At 43.3% G+C, this 19,821-nt stretch overlaps 1 protein-coding gene across 6 annotated transcripts in view; it reads left to right on the forward strand.

Moving 5' to 3' along the window:
* The window catches only part of FGD3 (FYVE, RhoGEF and PH domain containing 3), a 109,178-nt gene that overhangs the window by 20,078 nt on the left and 69,279 nt on the right, over positions 1–19,821 (forward strand). Inside the window, exon 1 of one of the 6 annotated variants that reach the window (XM_032699347.1) lies at positions 8,645–8,825. The exons of 3 other annotated variants lie outside the window; for them this stretch is intronic. Coding sequence is in view for 1 of the 3 variants with exons in the window: in XM_032699345.1 (XP_032555236.1) it covers positions 8,992–9,004 (13 nt within the window). In the remaining 2 variants the exon portion in view is untranslated. Of the gene's footprint in view, positions 1–8,644; positions 8,826–8,976; positions 9,005–9,353; positions 9,372–19,821 lie in introns of those variants that run through there. 2 more of the 6 variants (XM_032699345.1, XM_032699349.1) reach the window with 2 other exon arrangements.

Genomic DNA, 19,821 nt, shown 5'->3' on the forward strand with positions numbered 1-19,821 from the left:
AGCCAAGCTGGGATGAAATAGTTTACAGGCCATGGTATGCATTTGTTATGTTCCTTGCTGCTCTCCATCTTTCCTTTCCATCTGTTCCTCAAATACTTTATTTTTCACTTTCACTCTTCCCCCTCCCCCTCCTTTTCTGATAATGTTCATGGTCAACTCCTTTGTTCCTCTTCAGTTTTGTCTCAAAACCCCATGGAAGAATTATACTGAAAACACAAAGCAGTAATTCTGAGACAAATGGAGCTTTTAAACTGTGCGTTCAAAAGCGGTTGGAAATTAAACGAGGGGAGTTTATGCATCCCTAATTAGAGGCCAAGCTAAGCGAGCATGACAAGATTTATTGATGATAAACCTCAGTCCTGTTTAAACATCTGTTGAAGCTCAACTTAATAAATGACAGGAGATTATTGCTGCCTCAGATGCAGTTCCTGGGTGTCTGTGGGGCTCTGGAGGAGCTGCACTGTAGTGTTTTTGTGGGACCAGTCCCAGCAGTCCTGGGGCTCTGTCTGCTGTCTGAGGTTTGCTGCAAGAGTCCAGATAGTCCCTCATTCTCCTTAAAATCAACCTGTTTCATCACCAAAAAAAAAAAAGATTCAAAATCTTCTCAAGGTGTACTACTGAAGGGGGCAAAAGTTGCATAAAGCTTAATTATTTTCTGTTGGATTCAAGAGGATCCAAACAGGTCCTGGAGGCAGGCAGAAGGCTGCAGCGTTCCAAGAGCAGCAAAGGACTTCCCTGAACGTGAACTTGAAATGACTTGTGTGGAAAATCGCATTTTACAGGTTGAGGGAGAGTGGAGCAGGACACCAGTCACGAGGTGGTTCCGTGCAGTTCTGGTTTAGTGCTGTTGGCATTAACCTGAGGGTTAATGTGGTTTGTTTGACTCTACAGCACACACACATTTTCTCACTGTGGGGAAACTTGGGGCTTCTGCCTTTTCTAGCTTCACTTGTGCCCTACTTTTTTGCCTCTAGCCCAACAGGTCCAAGTTTTGCTTTGTTTTGTAACCAGTACTGTAGTTTTCCACCTTGTCCATACAGGCATCCTCTTTTTTTTTCATATTCATTTAATAATATGGAAAGATACTTCCTTGAGAAAATGTTGTGGTTTTTTTAAGCCAAGACTGCATTGCCAAATATTTGTCTAAAGGATGCCATTAGTATGGACAGAACAAACGATAACCAGCCCAAATCCAAACCTCTTGGCAGCAAACTACAACAAAGAGCTCTTTGGACTGTCTTGTGCTAAACATTTAAACCCGTGTGAGAGGCTGTGCTTAAAAGAACAACACTCAGAACAGAAGTCCTGGGTGCCATAAAACAGGCAAATTCATGCAAGACAAGGGCCTTATAACCTTGTTCCTCAAGCCAGGATGTAGTTTTGTGGCTATTTGAAAAATAAAAGAACAAAAGTAAATCCTTCTCCTGCAAGTTTTGAGCTTGTTCTGTGTCCAGAGCAGCTCAGGCCAGGCTCTAGTCACAGAGAATTGTTGTGCTCAGTGCCCAGAACAGCAGCTGGCAAAAATCAGAGAATTCAGTCTCTTGATTTGTATTTCTTTGTCTGGGTCCCTTCAGCAAAAACTTGCGAAATCTCAGCTGGAAGGAGTTTGAATTTCTGTAACTGATATATTATTTCATGTCAGTGGAAATGTTACTTCATGAAATGCTTCGGGATTTTTTTGGCGTTTCTTTTTAAACACCTTTTGTATAATAAGATTATTATTAAGCCTAATTAATTATGATTGAACACATTACAGAATCCAGGATGAAGGCTTTAAAAGCTACAGGCTTGACTTGATTTTAATTTTGCAGATCTTTGTGCAGGTACTGATTTTTGATCAATGCAATACGGAAATTAATAGGATTTTGTTAATTTTTTTTTTTTTTTAATTTGTGTCTATGCAGTTTTAACATTTCTCTTGGTGTGGAGCAAGATGCATGGATTTTCCATGCCAGGCAAGTGTGCTACTGCTGGGTCCTGGCAAGGAAACTGGAGCATTTTTACCTCTTAATCCTGGTAGAGAAATGAGCAATTGAGTGAATTATAACCTTTCTCTTTACAGCAAAGGATAAATTGAAGGGGAAAAGTAAAAGAAAAGACTTCTGCTTTGTTTTTCACAAGAGCATACATACATACATACAGTTAATTGCAAAAGCTTGGGATAAAGCCTTGAATGTAAAAGCCTTTTTCATAAATCAGAAGTACAGCCATAGCCCATACAAAAATTGCTGATATAATCATGGGCTCTTCGTTACTGTGCGAATTTCCACAGACTAATTTTTTTCTTAACACAAGTTTGGTGTTTCTGAATTAATTTGAAAACAGAGCAAGAGAAGGCAGAAGACCACTGGGTGTTTAAGTAGAGGACAGCAGTGTAGTGTTCTGCCTGCCCCAGTGGAGATGCTGAACTGAGCCCAGGCCCAGCCTCCTTTTGTTCCCCTGTGCTGGGCACTGGTGAGGCTGCACCTCAAATCCTGGGCTCAGTTTTGGGCCCCTTACAACAAGAAAGACCTTGAGGTGCTGGCACATGTCCAGAGAAGGGAACTGGGAGGGGTCTGGAGCACCGGGAGCAGCTGAGGGAGCTGGGGGGGCACAGCCTGGGGGAAAGGAGGCTCAGGGGGACAGGAGCGTGGAGCTGGGGGGGAGTGTCAAGCTCTACTCCCAGGGAACAAGGGACTGGAGCAGAGGAAACAGCCTCAAGTTGCCCCAGGGAAGGTTTAGATTTGATATCAGGGTAATTTTCTTCACCGAAAGGGTGGTCAGGCATTGGAAGGGGCTGCCCAGGGTAGTGGTGGAATCCCCACCCCTGGAAGTGTTCAAAAAATATTGATGTGGCACTTGAGGACATGGTTTAGAGGTGCTGGGTTGATGGTTTGGACTCGATCTTAGAGGTCTTTTCCAACCTTAACAATTCCATGATTCTATTGCAGGGTTCTGTCACCTTTAGTCATGAAGAATAGGCATTAATTCAATGAAACCTTCTGATTTTTTTGGCTAAGACTGCTGTATTATGGGATTTGGATGGGAATTGGCCCTTTTTTAGGGCACCCCATATTTACACGTAGATCCTTATAAAGATATGGTTTCTGTTCTGGATAATATTACTTTGATAAAAATCTCTGTATGAGCCCACCTGCCTCTTTCTATGTGCCAGTGGATACCTTTAAAAGCAATTTTTAATGGAATTGTGAAAGTCAGTCCAAGGCTCTTCTACTTATGGGAGACAAGCCCTTTCAGCTGCTAAACCTGCTATGGCAGCAGTGGATGACCCTGCTTCAGCGTGGCATGAAGAGGAACACACTCTTTGAAAGACCTGAAGTTTTGCTTGGAAGCACCGATTTAAATCTGATTTCTTTGCAAGTACACTTACTGCTCAGTGCAGCTGAATCCAAAAGGGATAATACTGTGTTCTTTTTACTACTTCTTGCATGAAATGCTATTGTGGTAGTAACTTCTCTGCACGGTGTCTGTCTCTGTGTGCTCCTTCACTTTTGTTTTTTCCTGCAGAATTGCATATTCTGTTTGTGCTGGGCTGTGACTAATGTAGCCAGTGATGTTCTGCCAGTGTTCTAGCAGGGGATTCCCACAAGAATTCCCCTGCCTCTCCTGTGTGCCAGCAAGGAGTTGTGTGCACCAAGAACACATGCACTTCAGTTATGTATTTTGTGGAGTGGGATAACAAAGGCTCATATTTGCTTCTTTTTGTCTGAAAGGATGCTACCAGCTCACTAACTGGTGCTGGAGGGGGGTTAGCCCTGTCCCAGGAGCTGGGAAGGACTGGACAGGAGTCCCTGCTACAGTTCTGTTCCCGCTGTGAAACCTTGGCAACACTTTCCTCCCCCCCCCCCCCCTTCTTTCATTTTCAAGCATACTTTGTTTGAACTGTGAACAAAGCCTGTTTTTAGTAAGTATTTGTACAGTGCCTATCTCTCTGAGCCCTGCTTTCCTTTGGGATTGTTGGGTGCTTTTGTAGGAATAATAAAATTAAAATTGGACACCACTCCAACACGCTGCTATCAAAGTGCTCTCACCAAGAGCAGGCGCTGCTGTTCCACATCCCAGAGCTTCCAAAAAACATGTGAGAGCCACAGAAATGTAGGTGGCCAGTTAGCTACATCATATGTGTATAGATATCCAGCTAATAACAGCGATTCCTTTTCCTCACTGATGATTTCAGAACATTCCAGAACCAAGGACAATGTGCTGCCCCTGTGCACTGTCTGCTGTGGCAGCAGTGACAAGAGTTTGGGGAAGAAAATTGTTCATTGATATGTTATTTGTGAGTACATTTTTATTCCTACTGCTCTGAAAGAGATGATGCATAAAATTAACTATGAACAATTACTATAACAGCAGCAAACTGCTTCTTTGTAAGTTTGAAGTTATTAAAGGGAGTGATTGTCAAGGTGTACATATGTACATACATGTATATGTATAATGTATGGATCCATGTATATATGTATTAAAAATTAAGGATTATATATAAAAATTTAAAAATAATTGGCCTGGCTCATGCTCTTGCTAAAGCTGTGCTGTGTTATGCACCATTCAAAGCACACAACTGTAGTTCCCCTCACACAAAGGCTATCTTTGTTTTTTGGGTGAAGTCATGGTCTATTTTAAAACTGTGTTTTAATAACGAAGTTCCCTGGAAACCGGAGGAAATGAGACCATGAGGTTTTGTCCTGATAAAAACCAAACTGGAAATTGCAAAGTCAACTGTGAATAAATGTGCATGTCATAGTTTATGGTTTCAGCTTTCCAGTTTTATTCCTCTTTTCTAAATGTTTCAGAAGAAATTATGAAGCTCCCCTCGGTGACCTCGCAGAAATACGTTCTGCTTGCTTTCAGAGCGTTTTCTGACAGTGGAGATAAAATGAGAGTGGGAAAAAGGCACTTCACACCTTTCATATTTGTTTCTGTCATTGAATTGAAGTTCCCAAGCTCCTCGTGCTCCCCTCTGTTCCTCACTGCATGCCAGCTCTGCTCTGGATTTTCTCCTGATGTGGTTCCACAGCAGAGTGCTCTGGGGACACTCAGCCTGAGGCTGAAAGCCTCTCACAAGTGTTTGTGCTTAAAGGATGGTCAGCACTGCCTGTCTGTTGTTGGGGATGGTAATAGTAATAATAACCTATTATTAGTACAGTAAAATTTATACACTTACTGGATATGTGGTATGAAATGGCTGGATCAAAGATCTCTAAAGACCCATTCATCTGGCTTTATTGAGGAATATTTTATTTTGTTTTAGTAGAAAAACTACCCAACTAAACTAGATGAAGTTATTTGGGTGTTTAATCTTCTTCTGACACCAGTGATTTAAACCTCTCTTTTTTTACTGCAGGATCTTAAGGGGGAGATTGTCAAATAAGTTGCAGAAATTTGTATGACCAGGGCAAATTTTTCTGTTTAGTGTGTTTAAGCTTAAAAAAGCAAAGATGCTGAGCTCTGAAAGGAATGTATTTTGGCAGCAGAGGTGACTGACAGCAAAGTTATTTCCATTTTCTCAACAGTTACTTGGTTCTCATAAGTTTCTCTTGCAACTGAACAGTGATAAAACCCCCTTTGCTGGCTTAATGCCACCAAGGAAACACTATGTGGATTGAAAAGATTGTGTTTTAAAGGTGCAATGCCTCTGTAGTGATTAGAGATGCAGGAGGAAATAACAATTGATAAATACTTTTTTAACTGCCATTCTAAAGCAGCAGTAGGGTAGCACCTTTAAGCCTTGTCAGTGTATATGAGGAATTTTCCTGCTGCTACAGGAGAAGGAAATGCTGGTCATTGGCAGATATGGGGCTTAAAATGTTGAAAACTTAAGGAGAATTGTGAAAAGTCATCTTTTAAAAAACCACTCTGGTTTCCTTTTCAGGTGGCTTGGATTTAGGTTGAAATATGTGGAAAACCCGTGTGGCTCACAAAAGCACCCTGAGTTTTCTGTCTGCCCACACAGCCAGCTCTGCACGAGAGAAAATGGTAAAAATACATATTGCAAACCACAGAGTGTCCCCAGATGTACCAGGTTCCTCTATAAGTCTCCATTTCCAAAGGCTAGTGTACCATTTCACCTTTAGTGGTGTTATTTGGGGACCAGATAACATGGTGTGCTTGTGCAGTTTTCACACAGATTAGCAGTTGTAGGTTTTTTTTTTTGGTTGGTTATTTAAAGTTATTACACAATTCAAAAAAACAAGGCTCTTTTGCTTGTGCCTTTATGGCTTGAGTGATTTATTGCATCTTCTGAGGGTTTGGTTGTGGTTTTTTTTTTTTTTTATTTTTGGTGCATGCAGCTACTGATAGTATGAAAATACAGCAGTGCAAGTGTCTGCATCAGATATCAGTGTTAAAGGTGGGCAAGCTGACTTCTTTCCTTTGTTTTACTGGCAGCTTAATGTAGTTGTCACAGCATTAAAGGGTAAACAAATAACAGGTTCCCTGTTTTCTGGGTACATGATTCGAAGTGTTAGTTTATCCTTAACAATGGCCTCTTTTTTTTTTTTTTTTTAAATTATATCTCTGTTCTTCCAGTGAGAGGTTATCAGTCATCAAAAAGATAGCAGCAAACACGGGATTAACTCTTCATTTCTTTGCATGTGCACAATTCTGATAAAAAGCTTCAAGAAGATTACAGGAGGATCACACAGTAAGAAATAGCTAGTCACTTGTCAGTTTGTTCCATTTATTATTTTGCAATGAAAGACTAAAGTCTGTTTTTCCCCCTCAGCTCTGCACATGTGATACCTTGCCTTGTTACTAGGAGACGAGGTATGATGTGTATCATGTGTATATTCCTCTCCTGGAGGAGTTTTAGCCACGTAATCACAGGAATGCTGGCTGGTCAGTCTATTGCTATTTAGCTTTTAGAAAGTCTAAAATCAGTGATGCTTTTTTGTTTGGCCAGGGAGGCTTTGAAGAAATCTCCTGGCTGCCCTTCCCAGCCATGCGTGTATACATGTGATTTTTGCATATATATTAAAAAAAATATGTATTTTTTGACTTTTGATAATCAATATATGTTCTCCCTGAAATTTCTTGGCCTTCTGCTCTGCCTCAGTGTTTACCTTTGTCTCTCCCTGGCAGCTGCCTTTTCAAGAAAAAAATAATCCATCTAAGCTGCTCCCATGTGAGTTCTCCTGGTCTTGTTGAGCTTCCTTGCTAGTCGATGGTGTGGCTTTTAATCTGGTTTCCTGAGGAAGTGGGGTTTATGCATTGTGCTCTGTCCCTCCTCGCTCCTCAGGGTCATTTCAGAGCAGGTTGAGAAAAGGGATAAAGAGCTCCAGAATAATTTTCTTTTCTTCTTTTTCCTTCCTGTTTTCCCAAAAAATTATCAGGATGGCAGCTGCCAGCTGGACAGTGGACACTGCACTGGTCAGTGCTTGCTGCTGCTGGGAGAGGGGCACAGTGGAAAGCTGGCATGGTGTGAGGGGATATGGCCAGAACCATGTAAGACCAGGTCAGGTGAGCCCTGCAGAGCTGCTCCGTGGCTTCTGGCTGCAGCAGGATTGAGCTGCTCTGGTTTCTGGCTGTTGGGATTTTTAAGCCCTTTCAGCCCTTCCCCGGTGCTTGTTTGTAGCAGTTGCTGCTTTGTGGTGCTTTGCTGTCTTTGCATTGGAAGATTTAATTCTGCTCTTCCTTGAGTTTGTGTAGGAATTGAGATTTTTGCTGTGAGTGAAACTTTCTGTGGGTGGTTATAAAGACGTGATGGTGAGGGCACCTGGAGGAGCCTGGGAAAGCAAGGAGAATCCCTCTGAGTGATCTGGGTTCCTTGTGAGCAGCAAAACCAATTTTTACTGTGGTATCATAAGATCAGACTTGTGTTTACTTGTATTAGAGTTTTTGATTTGTGGGCTAGTAAAGAAATGTTGAAATTGTATTTGGCTGGGGAGGAAAACAGGTAGAAGTGTATGGGTTGGGCTGTTTGCTTTCTGCTTTGCAGGGGTTTTTCCACTCATGGACCAGCAGTGTGTTTTCCATATGTGTAACTGTAATATTACTTCATCTTCCTGCTGTGAGATGATGATGTAAAAAACGTGTTTTCATAATTTTGTCAGCTCAGATTAGAGCAGAAGTTGCTGCAGTGAGAGAGAAGTCAGGAGGGGACCTGGTTTAGGATATTTCTCCCACCAGTTCTCCCCTGGCCCCACATGGGTAGGAGATATCAGCCACTTCTGTCGGGGCACTGGGATTGGTTTAACAACAGGCTGATGCTCCTTATGAAGCCTTCCTGAAACTAGTCAGCCTTGCAACAGGTTCCACTTTGTCAACCAAGTTTTAATTGCAACTGAGCAGCAATTCCCATCTGTGCAAATTCCAGTATGTAAATAAAGTTTCTTCAGCTCCTCTTTGGAGGGCTCTTACACTGTGATTATTTCAACCAGCGTCCCCCCAACATCTTGGGGGAAGTTTCACGCATTTCAGCTCGGTGAAATTTGGTGAAAATGAAAGTAAGTGCAGGTGAAATTAGAGTAGTAATAGTAAAGCACATTTTCTTCTCCTGGAGCAGAGTCCCACGCAGCCTGGCTTTAGAGAATCTCCACCGAGTAGCAGCAGTTGCCATCAGAGAAACCCCCTCCCCTTCCCACATTTATTTCCATGGTAACCCGGGAAAGGCATTCTGCAGCCTCAAAACTACTTTTCCTCTTTCATCATGCAAGCTGGCATTGTCAAGGGCTGAGTGTATTCCTACGGCTTTGAATGAATATGAAAAAAAAAAGGGGGGGGAGGCCGAAAAGCCTGAATTTCGCTGGGCACTTTTGATTTGGGAGGCCCCTGCAGCGGGACAGAACGGGCAATCTTCAAGTGACCTGGTGTCCCTACGTTGCTTAGTAAGGACAGAACATTGAAACCTTGCTCCGTGGGTTGCTGCCGGGGGAGGCTGGGGGTGATGGGGATGCCGTGTCTGGGAGGCGGGCGGGGGGCAGATGGCGTGGGTGCTGTGCTCGCTGTGCTCGCTGTGCTCTGCTCCAGTGCCGCTCGCTCGTGGAGCCCTTCATGCTTTTTTCAGGTATCCTTCAGAAAATGGTGTCTTATTACACAACTGTGCTGTGTGTGCATCAGCCTTTTCCCGCTGTGCAGGCGGGGGATGTTTGGTGGTGGTGGGCAGCGCTCGCTCGGTGCGAGCGGTTTAGCGGTAGCAGAGCGTTTGCTGCGTTTCCATGCCAGCTCCATAATGAGCTGTATTGATCTTATGCTTTTTAAAACCCGTATTTATGCGGCATTTGCGTGTAGATGTTGAGAGGATTTTATTCAGTTTGAGCTGGCTGAGGTCGTCTGCTCTCTGTGATAAACATGTGGAACTGGTAGTACTTGGTTAAAAGAAAACCAATTGCTTGCAAACAGTGCCTGCAAATGGGAAGGAATGAAATGATGTTGTAAGTAATTATTTTTAAATATTCTGAAGCTGGTCCAAGCGTGGTCAGAAACATTTCAAGTAGCATCCTCGTCTTGTATGATAAATGGATTGGACAGATTAATAATTTGAATTTTCTGCCGATGCCTGTTTCCATGTTGTCTGAGTACCTGATTCGCAGTGCAGGGAAGGTATTGATTAAAATATATCGGGGGTGCTGCCTGATCAAAGGATTAGGTTGTCGTTTGAGTGGCGTGGGACAAGCTGGCAGGATTTTTTTTCCTTCCTTGCATTCTTTGGTTGGGGAGGGGTGAAAATGTAGCTTTTTTCTAAATGTATCTGAAGTACATAATGACTGGGGAGTCACCATGACAACATGGGGACCTGGATCAGGCTTTCCCTCCATGCCTTTTCTGTTTTGTTGTTTTTAAAATATTTGTTGTTTAGGCATTCTCTGAGGTAGGTTTGAGGGAGTATCTTACAGCTCCTGTTGCTGTGGGACTTTTAATGATACCCAGCTCTTAAAGTAAATGATGTTTGCAGGATTTTCTCTGATTCAGCCCAGTCCAAAGTATATAATTTGCTGTACAATTAAGGTGGGATCTAAGAAAGGACATAAGCACCTCCAGAGTGAGTTAAGGGTCTGCCTTTCCCACAGTTTCAGCATTGCAAATCTGAAAACTTCTGCTGAGCTCTTCCATGGTCTTGGGGCTTCCTGTGTTCTTCTGGTGTTCCCATGTGGGACAGGGAGCCTGGAGACTTCTGGAAGGTAATATTTTGGGGTGATCCAGCTCAGGAATCTTGTAGATGGCTATTTACTTTGGAGAGTAGACATCTTACCTGGAGATCTCTCCCCTAGTGCTGTCTTCTGCCTCCTCTTGGCAGGTTTCTGGGGTTGGAGAGCCGGTGCTTGTTTTATGCTTGTAACAGCAGCTCGTGTAATCGATAGTGAATTTAGTGGAATTACAAGTAGTAGGAGATGTTCTGTGGAGGTGACATTTCAGTGTCAGCAGAGGAGGGTGATTATATACTTCTAAATTATCATCATAATTCTTGATGGGGAAAAAACATCCACTGTAATTTGGGTCAATGGAAGTAAAAATCATAGCAGTTGTCACTTGTGCCTATGTAAACTTGGAAGGAAAGTATGGTTTCTGTGACATTTTCTGAGAACATATGCATTACTTGCCCTTATGGCAGAGCTGTGAGATGTTTCAGTATTGAGGCCATTGAAAAGTAAGTCCAGTGTGACAGTGACTTTGTCTTATTACGCTGTATCCTGACGTGAGAACGTGAAGAACCATGTTTTCTTCTTCACACCTGTTAACCTAATGTTTTGTTTGCTGCTACATGAATAATATGATGACTTCTTTTAATTTGGAAATATGTTGAGTTCTGTCTAATGCTGGGGCTAAATTTTCAAGTCATGTTTAACAGGAATTATCTGCAGCTGGGTAGGATTGTCTCCTTTGAAGAACCTCATGCCTACGTGACATGGCCTATTTCCCCTTTTCCTCAGTGTTACCTGATGTTATCATTTCAGATATAGCAAATGTGCAGAAAATCCAGTCCTTTGGAAATTCAGCTCAAGTATCTTGAGAAAAGATTTCATTTGAGCCAGAAGCTCAAACAATGAGATAAATCTATGATGAGAAGAACAAGGTTAGGTTATACAGATTTTTGTGTTTACGTACTTTGCTTTCAAGATTGTTACAGTTAGGAAACATAATGCTAGAGGCAAAAACTTGGAAGTCGTGAATTTAGGAGCAGTTAAAAACCAAAATAAACCTAAATTCACCCTTCCCCTCCCCCCCAAAAAAGCCCAATGACAAACAACAAAACAAACCCCCTCTTATTCCCAAGGTGGGAGTCGAGCTTGGTGCTGTAAGGAAATCCAAAGCTCTAATGTATGAAAATCCAATGGGGATAGGGCAGATTGACACTGGTGATGCCATTACAGCATTCTTGGTACTCAAGGGTCCTGGTGGTGGAAATGAGGCTTTTTACTCCCCCCACTCTCAGCAGCAGTGCTCCGAGAGCTCAGTGACAGTCACCTGAAATCAAGGCATTTGTATTTTGGTTTTTCCTATTGCCAATTTCTAGGTGGGGAAAGGAAAGAAAAGAACGTGTGTTTCGCTCCTAGAAAACAGGATTAAATTAATTTGTGGTATTTTATTAGGAACAGCCTGGTTTTGCTGTGTGTCAGAGACTGGCACTAGCTCGCAGTGTAATCCTGCTTCTTGGCCCTTCCCAGTAGGTGGGGAGTGTTGGTGTACAGGCTGCCATGAAGGACTGCACCCAAGATTAAAAAACTCTTTCCAACTTACAGGGTCCCACTCATCACCCCTTCAAAAAAGTGAAGACTCCATTATACTGGGTAAACTCACAATTCAATGTTAAAATTGAATTCTGTTTTTATAGAGCTGTTGTTCTTTGCCTCACTCCCCCTCAAAAGAAGTTTCTGCCTTTGCAAGTTCCAACAGGAAACCAAAACTGAGCCTTTTCACTTAAGCCTGGGATCAGTTGAAGTTTAATTTCCCCTATAAATGCAGATGTGGCAGTAAAAAACCCTTGCCACAAAAATGGTAGAGGTCTGGAAAAAACACTTCACTGAAAAAAGCTCAAGGTCTTGACCCCTTTGGTTATCAAAGACAAGCTGGTTTAACTTGGGTTGTATTTAGTGAATGAGTGGTAAGAATGGCACGGTTTCAGAAGGTGGGAAGATCAAACTAGTTATTTTCCCTGTCATGTTGACTTTGCTGTTAAGAGGAACAAACAGTTTTTGAATATTTCTCTCAGTACTGCTGATTCCCAGTGACAGTATTTTGGTGCAGAACAAGAGGGTTTGATATTTTTTTCCGTGCCATGAGGCAATAATAATGGAGACAAAGTGTTTCTGTTTGCTGGCCAGTTGAGCTGCAGTAAACCATGTCATTCCCAGAGTTTTGCAGAGCACAGGACCTGTCAGAAGAGCAGCCCTGCCTGTGGTGCCACCCACCCCAGGAGGTGTCTCCGAGCCCAGTTCCACATTCTGCTCCCTGTGGTCTCACTGGCTCCCACCCCAAGTGCAACTTTCACACCCTGTGCGTGGGATCAGCTGAATCGACTTGGAGTTGGGTCAGTTTATTGACCTGACAAAAACCTTCTAACTAAGAATAATTTAGATTGAGGGAGCAGGGCAGGACGACTCTTTCAGTGGCAGAATGTTAAGTGGGGTATAAAACAGCACCATTAGTCCCACCACCTGTATCTTGCAGCTGTGCTGAACTCTGTCCTTTGGCACAGGATTTACCACTTCTTTCTGCTCTAGGGTGTTTAGTCTGGTTTGTTAGAATCTCCTTTTTTGGAAATGCTCCTATGAGAATCAGAATGAGTGGCAATAGGTACAACACAGAGAAGACTGACGGAGCTCCCGTGCTGGTCCTGCCACGTGTTGAGTTTCCCTTCCAAAGGAGCTGCCCAGTGCTCTTGTGTTCCTTCTGAGCAGCCTGGATGGAGGAATATGAAGGGCTTCAGGACCGGGCCCTTAATGAGTTAAATACACAGAAGTACTAATCAGTGAATATTTAGGTCATGGAGGACTGAGACAGGAGAAAGATGGAACATTATACTGACAGCCAGGGGGTTTATGTTGGTAATGAACTGGAGAATATCTTCCATCTAGTAGTAACACCAGCTTTTGACTTTGTAATGGTACTTTTTGTTGTGTTTGTGTTCTTAGTTGCACTGCTGTTGCTTTGCAAGAGGTGAGGTGTGCAATGAGTCTCCAGATGGGCTTTCTAGAACCATTACTCATGTCCTTCATCATGTCCTGCAGCACTAGGTGGAGGTGACTTCCTTATAATAGCAGATATTTGAAGAGTAAATGTGGGTAATTTGTTGCCTTTTCTGAGGCAATGCTTACAAAATTCAGTGTCTTACTTTCTGCAGAGCTCTGACCCATAAACCACTTCTCAGCCATGTGGGTAGTCCCAGTTTGAAAACTGTGGGTCAGTGTTTATGTGGTAGCATAATATGTGTTGCAACTGTGAGCAGTGCCCCTGAAATCCATGGGATTACTCATGCTTCTGGCCATGTCCACAGTCAGGCTTGAAAAACTTTGATTTAGCACCCTGAGTAAGGTCTGCAAGAACCAGGTCTGGCCTGTTGTGTCCCAGAAACTTGGTCTGACTGTGCTTGGCTGCAGCTGTACGAGGTTGAAACAGTTCTTGTCAGGGAGACTTTCCTTCAAGCAGAGCGAGGGTAATATGCCCGGAAAAGAAGATGATTAGCACAGGATTTTAAAGTGTGTTGTGAGAAGGGCTGGGTGTCAGTGGTTTGGAGAAGAATCCACTGAGCAGAGCTTACTGAAAATGCTACATTGGTGGGACTTCTGTTGTTTTATGCTTAGTGTCTGTATTTACATGGGAAAAGCAGGGTGGGAGTGAGTAAGGGACACTGAAACAGTGCTGTAGCAAAAATGGGACTGTATATCCAAAGGGCAAATATTTGGGTTTGGAAATAGGTTTATTTCATGTTTTTGGTCATGGTGTTAGAATTTGTAACTTGTCATTCAGTGAAAATAACTATCAGTAATACACTTTTCTTTCCCCCTTCTCACTGGGCTTGGCATCTCTGCTTGGTTTCTTGTCTGCCTCAGTAGAGAATTATCTGTATTTTGGAACGAATTGAGTCTTTTTCTTGGTAGTGTTGAGAATTGCACAAACTATGCTGTTACCATCGATGTTCAAAGGAAATGAAGAGCAACTTTAGTACAGGTGTAAACACTGAGTAGCTCCCACACTCCCTGAACTGATGATTAGAAAGGGAACTTAAAATGTCAAGGAAATACAGGCAATTCCATTAATTTGCATTAATATGCTAATATTGCCATTAATATGGTAGTTTCCTCTGGTTTCTTATACTCCCAGGGAAGTGGAATTACATGCTTTTTTAAACTTCAAGGTAAAATCAGATAACATACCCTTTTCTGTGTGCAACAAGAACTTGCATGTCTTCCTACTTTCAGAATATTTTTTTTGCATGAGTTTTAGCATGGGTCGATCAAGGAAGAGGAATTGCTGGTTAGACTAAATGGTGGAATCTTTGCACTTGAGAGAGACAAATTGTTCTCGAAATTCAAATGTGGCTGTAGGCTCTTGAAGCAAAGAGCTTTGAGAGAACCTTGAGGAGAGCTTTGAATCTGTAACCTTGATTTGAAAGATTGTTCTGTCTCTTCCATGAAAATAAGTAATTTCTACTGTATGGATTTTCTTAGCAGCAGTCTCTTGTGCCTGTTCTGAGCAGGGTATTCTGATATTCTGAGGCAGTGTTTCATTAACTTTTTTCTATTATTCTTTTTAAAAAAAGGAGAAATAGAATCTGACAATCTGGAGCCCTGAAATATTCAGTTGACAGCTAAATTAGCTAATGCATCCTACTTGGGGAAAGGAAAAAAAGGACCTGAGGGTGTTGGTTGATGAGAAGTTTGACATGAGCCAGCCATGGGCACTGACAGCCCAGAACCCCCCCTGTCCTGGGCTGCATCCCCACAGCATGGGAGCAGGTGAGGGGGGGAGATTCTGCCCCTCTGCCCTGCTCAGGTGAGACCCCAGCTTAGTGAGACTTCCCTGTGTCCAGCTCTGGGATTTCCAACAGCACAAGGACGTGGAGCTGCTGGAGCGAGTCCAGAGGATGCCATGGAGATGGGCCAAGGGCTGGAGCCCCTCTACTCTGGAGCCAGGCTGGGAGAGCTGGGGGGGTTCACCTGGAGAAGGGAAGGCTCCAGGGAGACCTGAGAGCCCCTTGCAGGGCCTAAAGGGGCTCCAGGAGAACTGGAGAGGGACTTGGGACAAGGGAAGAGAGAAGACTATTTCAAAGTAGGGAAAATCCTGGGGTTTTTTTTCCTTCATCCTTATGTACTTGGAAACTCTCTCAAATAGTATGTGAATCTGTTTATTAAATTAATGTGAAATGGGTTTTATTTCTAAACCACTTAATTAAATGTAGGGGGACATTCAAGTCTTTCAGACTGTGTGTCTGCTGCCACTTTGAAGTGTGCCCAGGGAGAAGGTCTGAACGCTGCAGGGTCAGGCAGCAGTGGGGTCTGCTGGGTGGGGTGGGGCAGATGAGTGGTGGGGGAAAAGGTGTCTTTACCTTAAAGAAAAGGAGGTAGTGAAAAAGTAAATGGTTTAAGAAGATGAAGCTGTGCATACTGGGAACTTCCTCCAGACACATTTTCTGCTTCAAACAGTGGTGTCCAGCATTGGCTTACCTTTGACTCAGCTACTAAATGGAGCAACCAGAGGAAAAAGGAAGGTGGGAGAAGGTGTCAAAGGGATCCTTACCATGGCAGGGGCTTGGAACTAGATGATTTTTGAGGTCCCTTCCAACCCAAACCATTCTGTGATGATTCTGTGATACATCACATTGTGTCTGTGGTGTTGCTCGTGGTTTTAAGAAATTCTTCAGAATAGCTGATTGAGAACCTGCATTTAAAATGGGTAGGGTTTCCATCCTTATGTAATTTGTGTTGTGTTTATGGGTCAAAAATCACAGTTCAGTGGAAAAAAAGATAGCTATATTGTGCCAATTAGGAGTTGTCCTGCTGAAACACATGCCAGCTGCCCTCCTGGATTTTGTGCTCATAAGGTGTGTTTGGAGGTCATCTCAGGAAAGCAAAGAAAAGGAAAGTGAGGACCAAGAACACAAGTTTAAGATGTCACCAACTTAACCAACATATTTTCAGCAGTAAGGGAGGCAGAAAGAAGACATTGCATCTACTGGTAGGTGAATAATTCCTCTGATGGGTATGGACAGGTCCCTTGCTACATGTGAAGTAGTTCCCTATAACACTGAAAATCATAATTAGGGGGGAAAATGGAAGCATACTGAACATGTGAAGTGCGGCAGGTGTGACCATCAATCCTCTTTAATGTAAAGGAAGTTTGCCTTCAACAAAAAGGAGTATCTTTAACAGGACCTGCAGTAGTTGAAGTGTTTTTCCACCAGCAGGGTTAGCAAGAAGTTACTACAGGATAGTGGCTGTGAATGGCATGATTGGGTTAGCCCAAAACAGGTTTGTGCTGCCAGATCCACCTGAGTTTATGGATTAAAATTTTGATGAGGGAAGTCAAAACATACGAAGAATTCCGATATATTGTTTGCAGAGGTGAGGTAACGATACCTTTGCCATAAGTTTACTTGTAATAGTGCTTTTCTTGCGTGACAGGATGGCAGTGCAAGGTGTGCTTGGTGAGCAGGTCTCTTCTCCCTCAACAATTCCTGGATCTCTTTGTTGTTTTCATCAAACCAGTCCTTGTTCTTCTTGAAGGAGAACCCTAAGGATTCTTCAGAGGACTGCTGGATGCTGTTTTTAATATGGTGCCAAAGTGCTTCAGGAGAGGGGTCTATAGAATCTATAGAATGGTTTTCGAGCCTAGTTTGAAGAATTGCCTGGAATCTGTCTCTCACTGTGGCTGATGGGAGATCGTTAACTTGGAGTCTCCTCCTTGGGATACTGCCCCTTTTGGGTTTGAACTTAAGTTTAAAGTTGAGTTTGCAGCGCACCAGCCGATGGTCTGTTTGGCATTCTGCACTGGGCATCACACGGGTGTGGTGGACATCACGGACATCTGTCCGTCAAACCAAGACATAATCGATGAGGTACCAATGCTTAGATCTGGGGTGCATCCAGGTTGTCTCTCTGTCTCACCAAGACATAATCGATGAGATGCCAATGCTTAGATCTGGGGTGCATCCAGGTTGTCTTCAGACTATTTTTCTGCTGAAAGATAGTATTAGTGATGGTGAGCTGTTGCTCCGCACAGAATTCTAGCAGAAGTTGACCATTATTGTTGCAGTTTCCAACACCATGCTTGCCTAATACTCCTTTCCAGGCTTCAAAGTTCTTTCCTACTCTGGCGTTGAAATCACCAAGGATAATGATCTTATCATCTGCAGGAACCTTTTGGGTAAGGTGGCGCAGGTCAGTGTAAAATTTATCTCTTTCAGCAGGGTCAGCTTGGAGAGCTGGGGCATATATACTAAAGAGGACAACGTGTTCCTTGTTGTGTAGTGGAAGGTGTAGGGAGATAATGCGGTCAGAGTGAGCTGTCGGCAGATTTTTGAGTTTAGGAACAATAGAGTTTTTGATCATGAAGCCGACTCCTGAGAGATGCATTTCAGTTCTGGGCTTACCTGATCAGAAGAGTGTGTAACCGGCACCATGTTCTCTGAGGCTGCCTTCCTCGTGGAGACAAACTTCACTGAGAGCAGCAATGTCCATGTTGAGATGTGACAGCTCATGGGCGGTTAGGGCAGAACGTCACTCAGGATGTCCACTATCTGCAGTGTCAAGATATCGTACTGATGGAAGCCTTTTCAACCTAAGGTGACTGAAGGTCCACACCAAGACCTTAAACCATCTTGTCCAGGAGCTGCTCTATGCTGATGACGCCGCCCTTGTTGCCCACACAGAAGCAGCTCTGCAGCGTTTAACATCCTGCTTTGCAGACGCTGCTGAGCTCTTTGGGCTGGAAGTCAGCTTGAAGAAGACAGAATTTCTCCATCAACCAGCACCTCAGGAAGTCTTCCATCATCCCCACATCACCATTGGCCAATCAGAGCTCCAATCAGTCCAGCAGTTTAATTACCTGGGCAGCCTCATCTCCTCGGATGGTAAGATTGACGGGGAGATGGGCAACAGGTTGGCAAAGGCATAGAGAGCTTTTGGGAAACTCCATAAAAGAGTTTGGCAAAATAAACACCTGAAGAAAAGCACCAAGATCAGTGTTTACAGAGCCATAGTGCTGTCTACTCTCTTATATGGATCTGAATCATGGGTCATCTACCGCCACCACCTGCGACTCCTCGAACGCTTCCATCAACGCTGCCTCCGTACAATCCTGAACATCCACTGGTCAGATTATGTGACCAATCCATCTGTTCTAGAACAAGCAGCAGTCACAAGCATTGAGGCCATGTTGCTGAGAACACAGCTGTGCTGGGCAGGGCACGTCTCCAGCATGAAGGACCAACCACCCCCTCCCTAAGATCCTGCTCTATGGTGAACTTGCCACCGGCTGCCGCAAGAGAGGAGCCCCAAAGAGGAGATACAAGAACTCCCTGAAACAACATCTCAGCCTTGGCCATATTGATCATCATAACTGGTCTACTCTGGCCCCCAATCGGGAGGTCTGGAGGCACACCGTCTATAACTCTGCTGATGCCTTTGAGAACGCAGCAGGATCACCATCGAGGAGAAAAGACAAGGCAGAAAGAATCGTGTCTTGCAGAGTGTACCACCTAAGGAGTCTTTCTGCTGTGCCTTTTGCAACTGGACGTGTCTGTCTCGAATTGGCCTTTTTAGCCACCAGTGTGCCTGTAACAGATGTGGGTAGAGCCCTCCCCAAATCTTCATTCGCGAAGCCCAGCCATGATTTGTAATAATAACAATAATGAAAATTAGACTGACATGAGTGAGTGGACTAATGATGCCACTTGAGGATACCAGAGTTCACATGGTTTTATTAAGCTCTGGATGACCCAGCTCCCTTCATGAGTTTTCCACTCAAATATTTAACTGTTTCTCAACACAGCTAGGCAATTAGATCTTGCAAGAGTACTGTTTTTTCATGCAGTGATAAAATACTGCTTTCTTGTTTATCCTTCACTGCTCATCCCACTGTTAATACTTTCTTTGGGGGTGTACATTACATCCCTTCCAAGCTTGGTAATTACATTGTCTGCAGTGTCTGCCCGGTGAGGGCTGTCTGCTGATGAATAGCTGCATTCTCTGGGACTCCAACTCACTTTAGTTCAGCTGTGAAAAATTGGATTTTGGATGTTAATTATCCAAACAAATCAGCAATTGGTTTAAAGCATTGTTAAGGACAAAGCAAAGAATAAATAGCTTCTGCAAAATATGGCATTGTGAATGGTACTGATCCTATCTGCTGTAATTTGCCTGTCTCCCTTTGAAAGCATTATGCAGGAAGAGGAGCTCAGCTTTTGGAGATAATTACCCATAGTGAATATGAGTACTAGCCTGTTTCTTCCTTGATATTAAAAGACAAAAGAAAAATTCATCATGTTGTTCTGTAAAAATAAACAAACAAAAACAAGCTAATTAAAACTCAGCCCAAGTCCTGCAGTCCTCAAGAGTTTTACCAATTTCAGTGTCTCTGTTCATCATTTTGTGCTGCACAAGTGTTGGCAAGGTGGGAAATCAGCGATTGGACTGTGCTGAAATAAACTATGTGCTGGGACGAGTTTGGGAGTTGATTTATGTCAGACTGGGGCAATGTGTATGTATCAAATAAGTGTCTAGATGCATATGCACACGCAGAATTTAAACCACACTAACAGCAGCAATGAACCCAGCACACCAGATTTATTCTGGTGGTGACAAATGAGGTGAATGTTCATATAAAATGGGGTTTTGGTTTTATAACTAATGAGCGTATCCAGACATGTTTTCTGATATAAACAAC

The sequence above is a fragment of the Chiroxiphia lanceolata genome, chromosome 11 (assembly GCF_009829145.1).
Source record: "Chiroxiphia lanceolata isolate bChiLan1 chromosome 11, bChiLan1.pri, whole genome shotgun sequence".
NCBI classification, from domain to species: domain Eukaryota; kingdom Metazoa; phylum Chordata; class Aves; order Passeriformes; family Pipridae; genus Chiroxiphia; species Chiroxiphia lanceolata.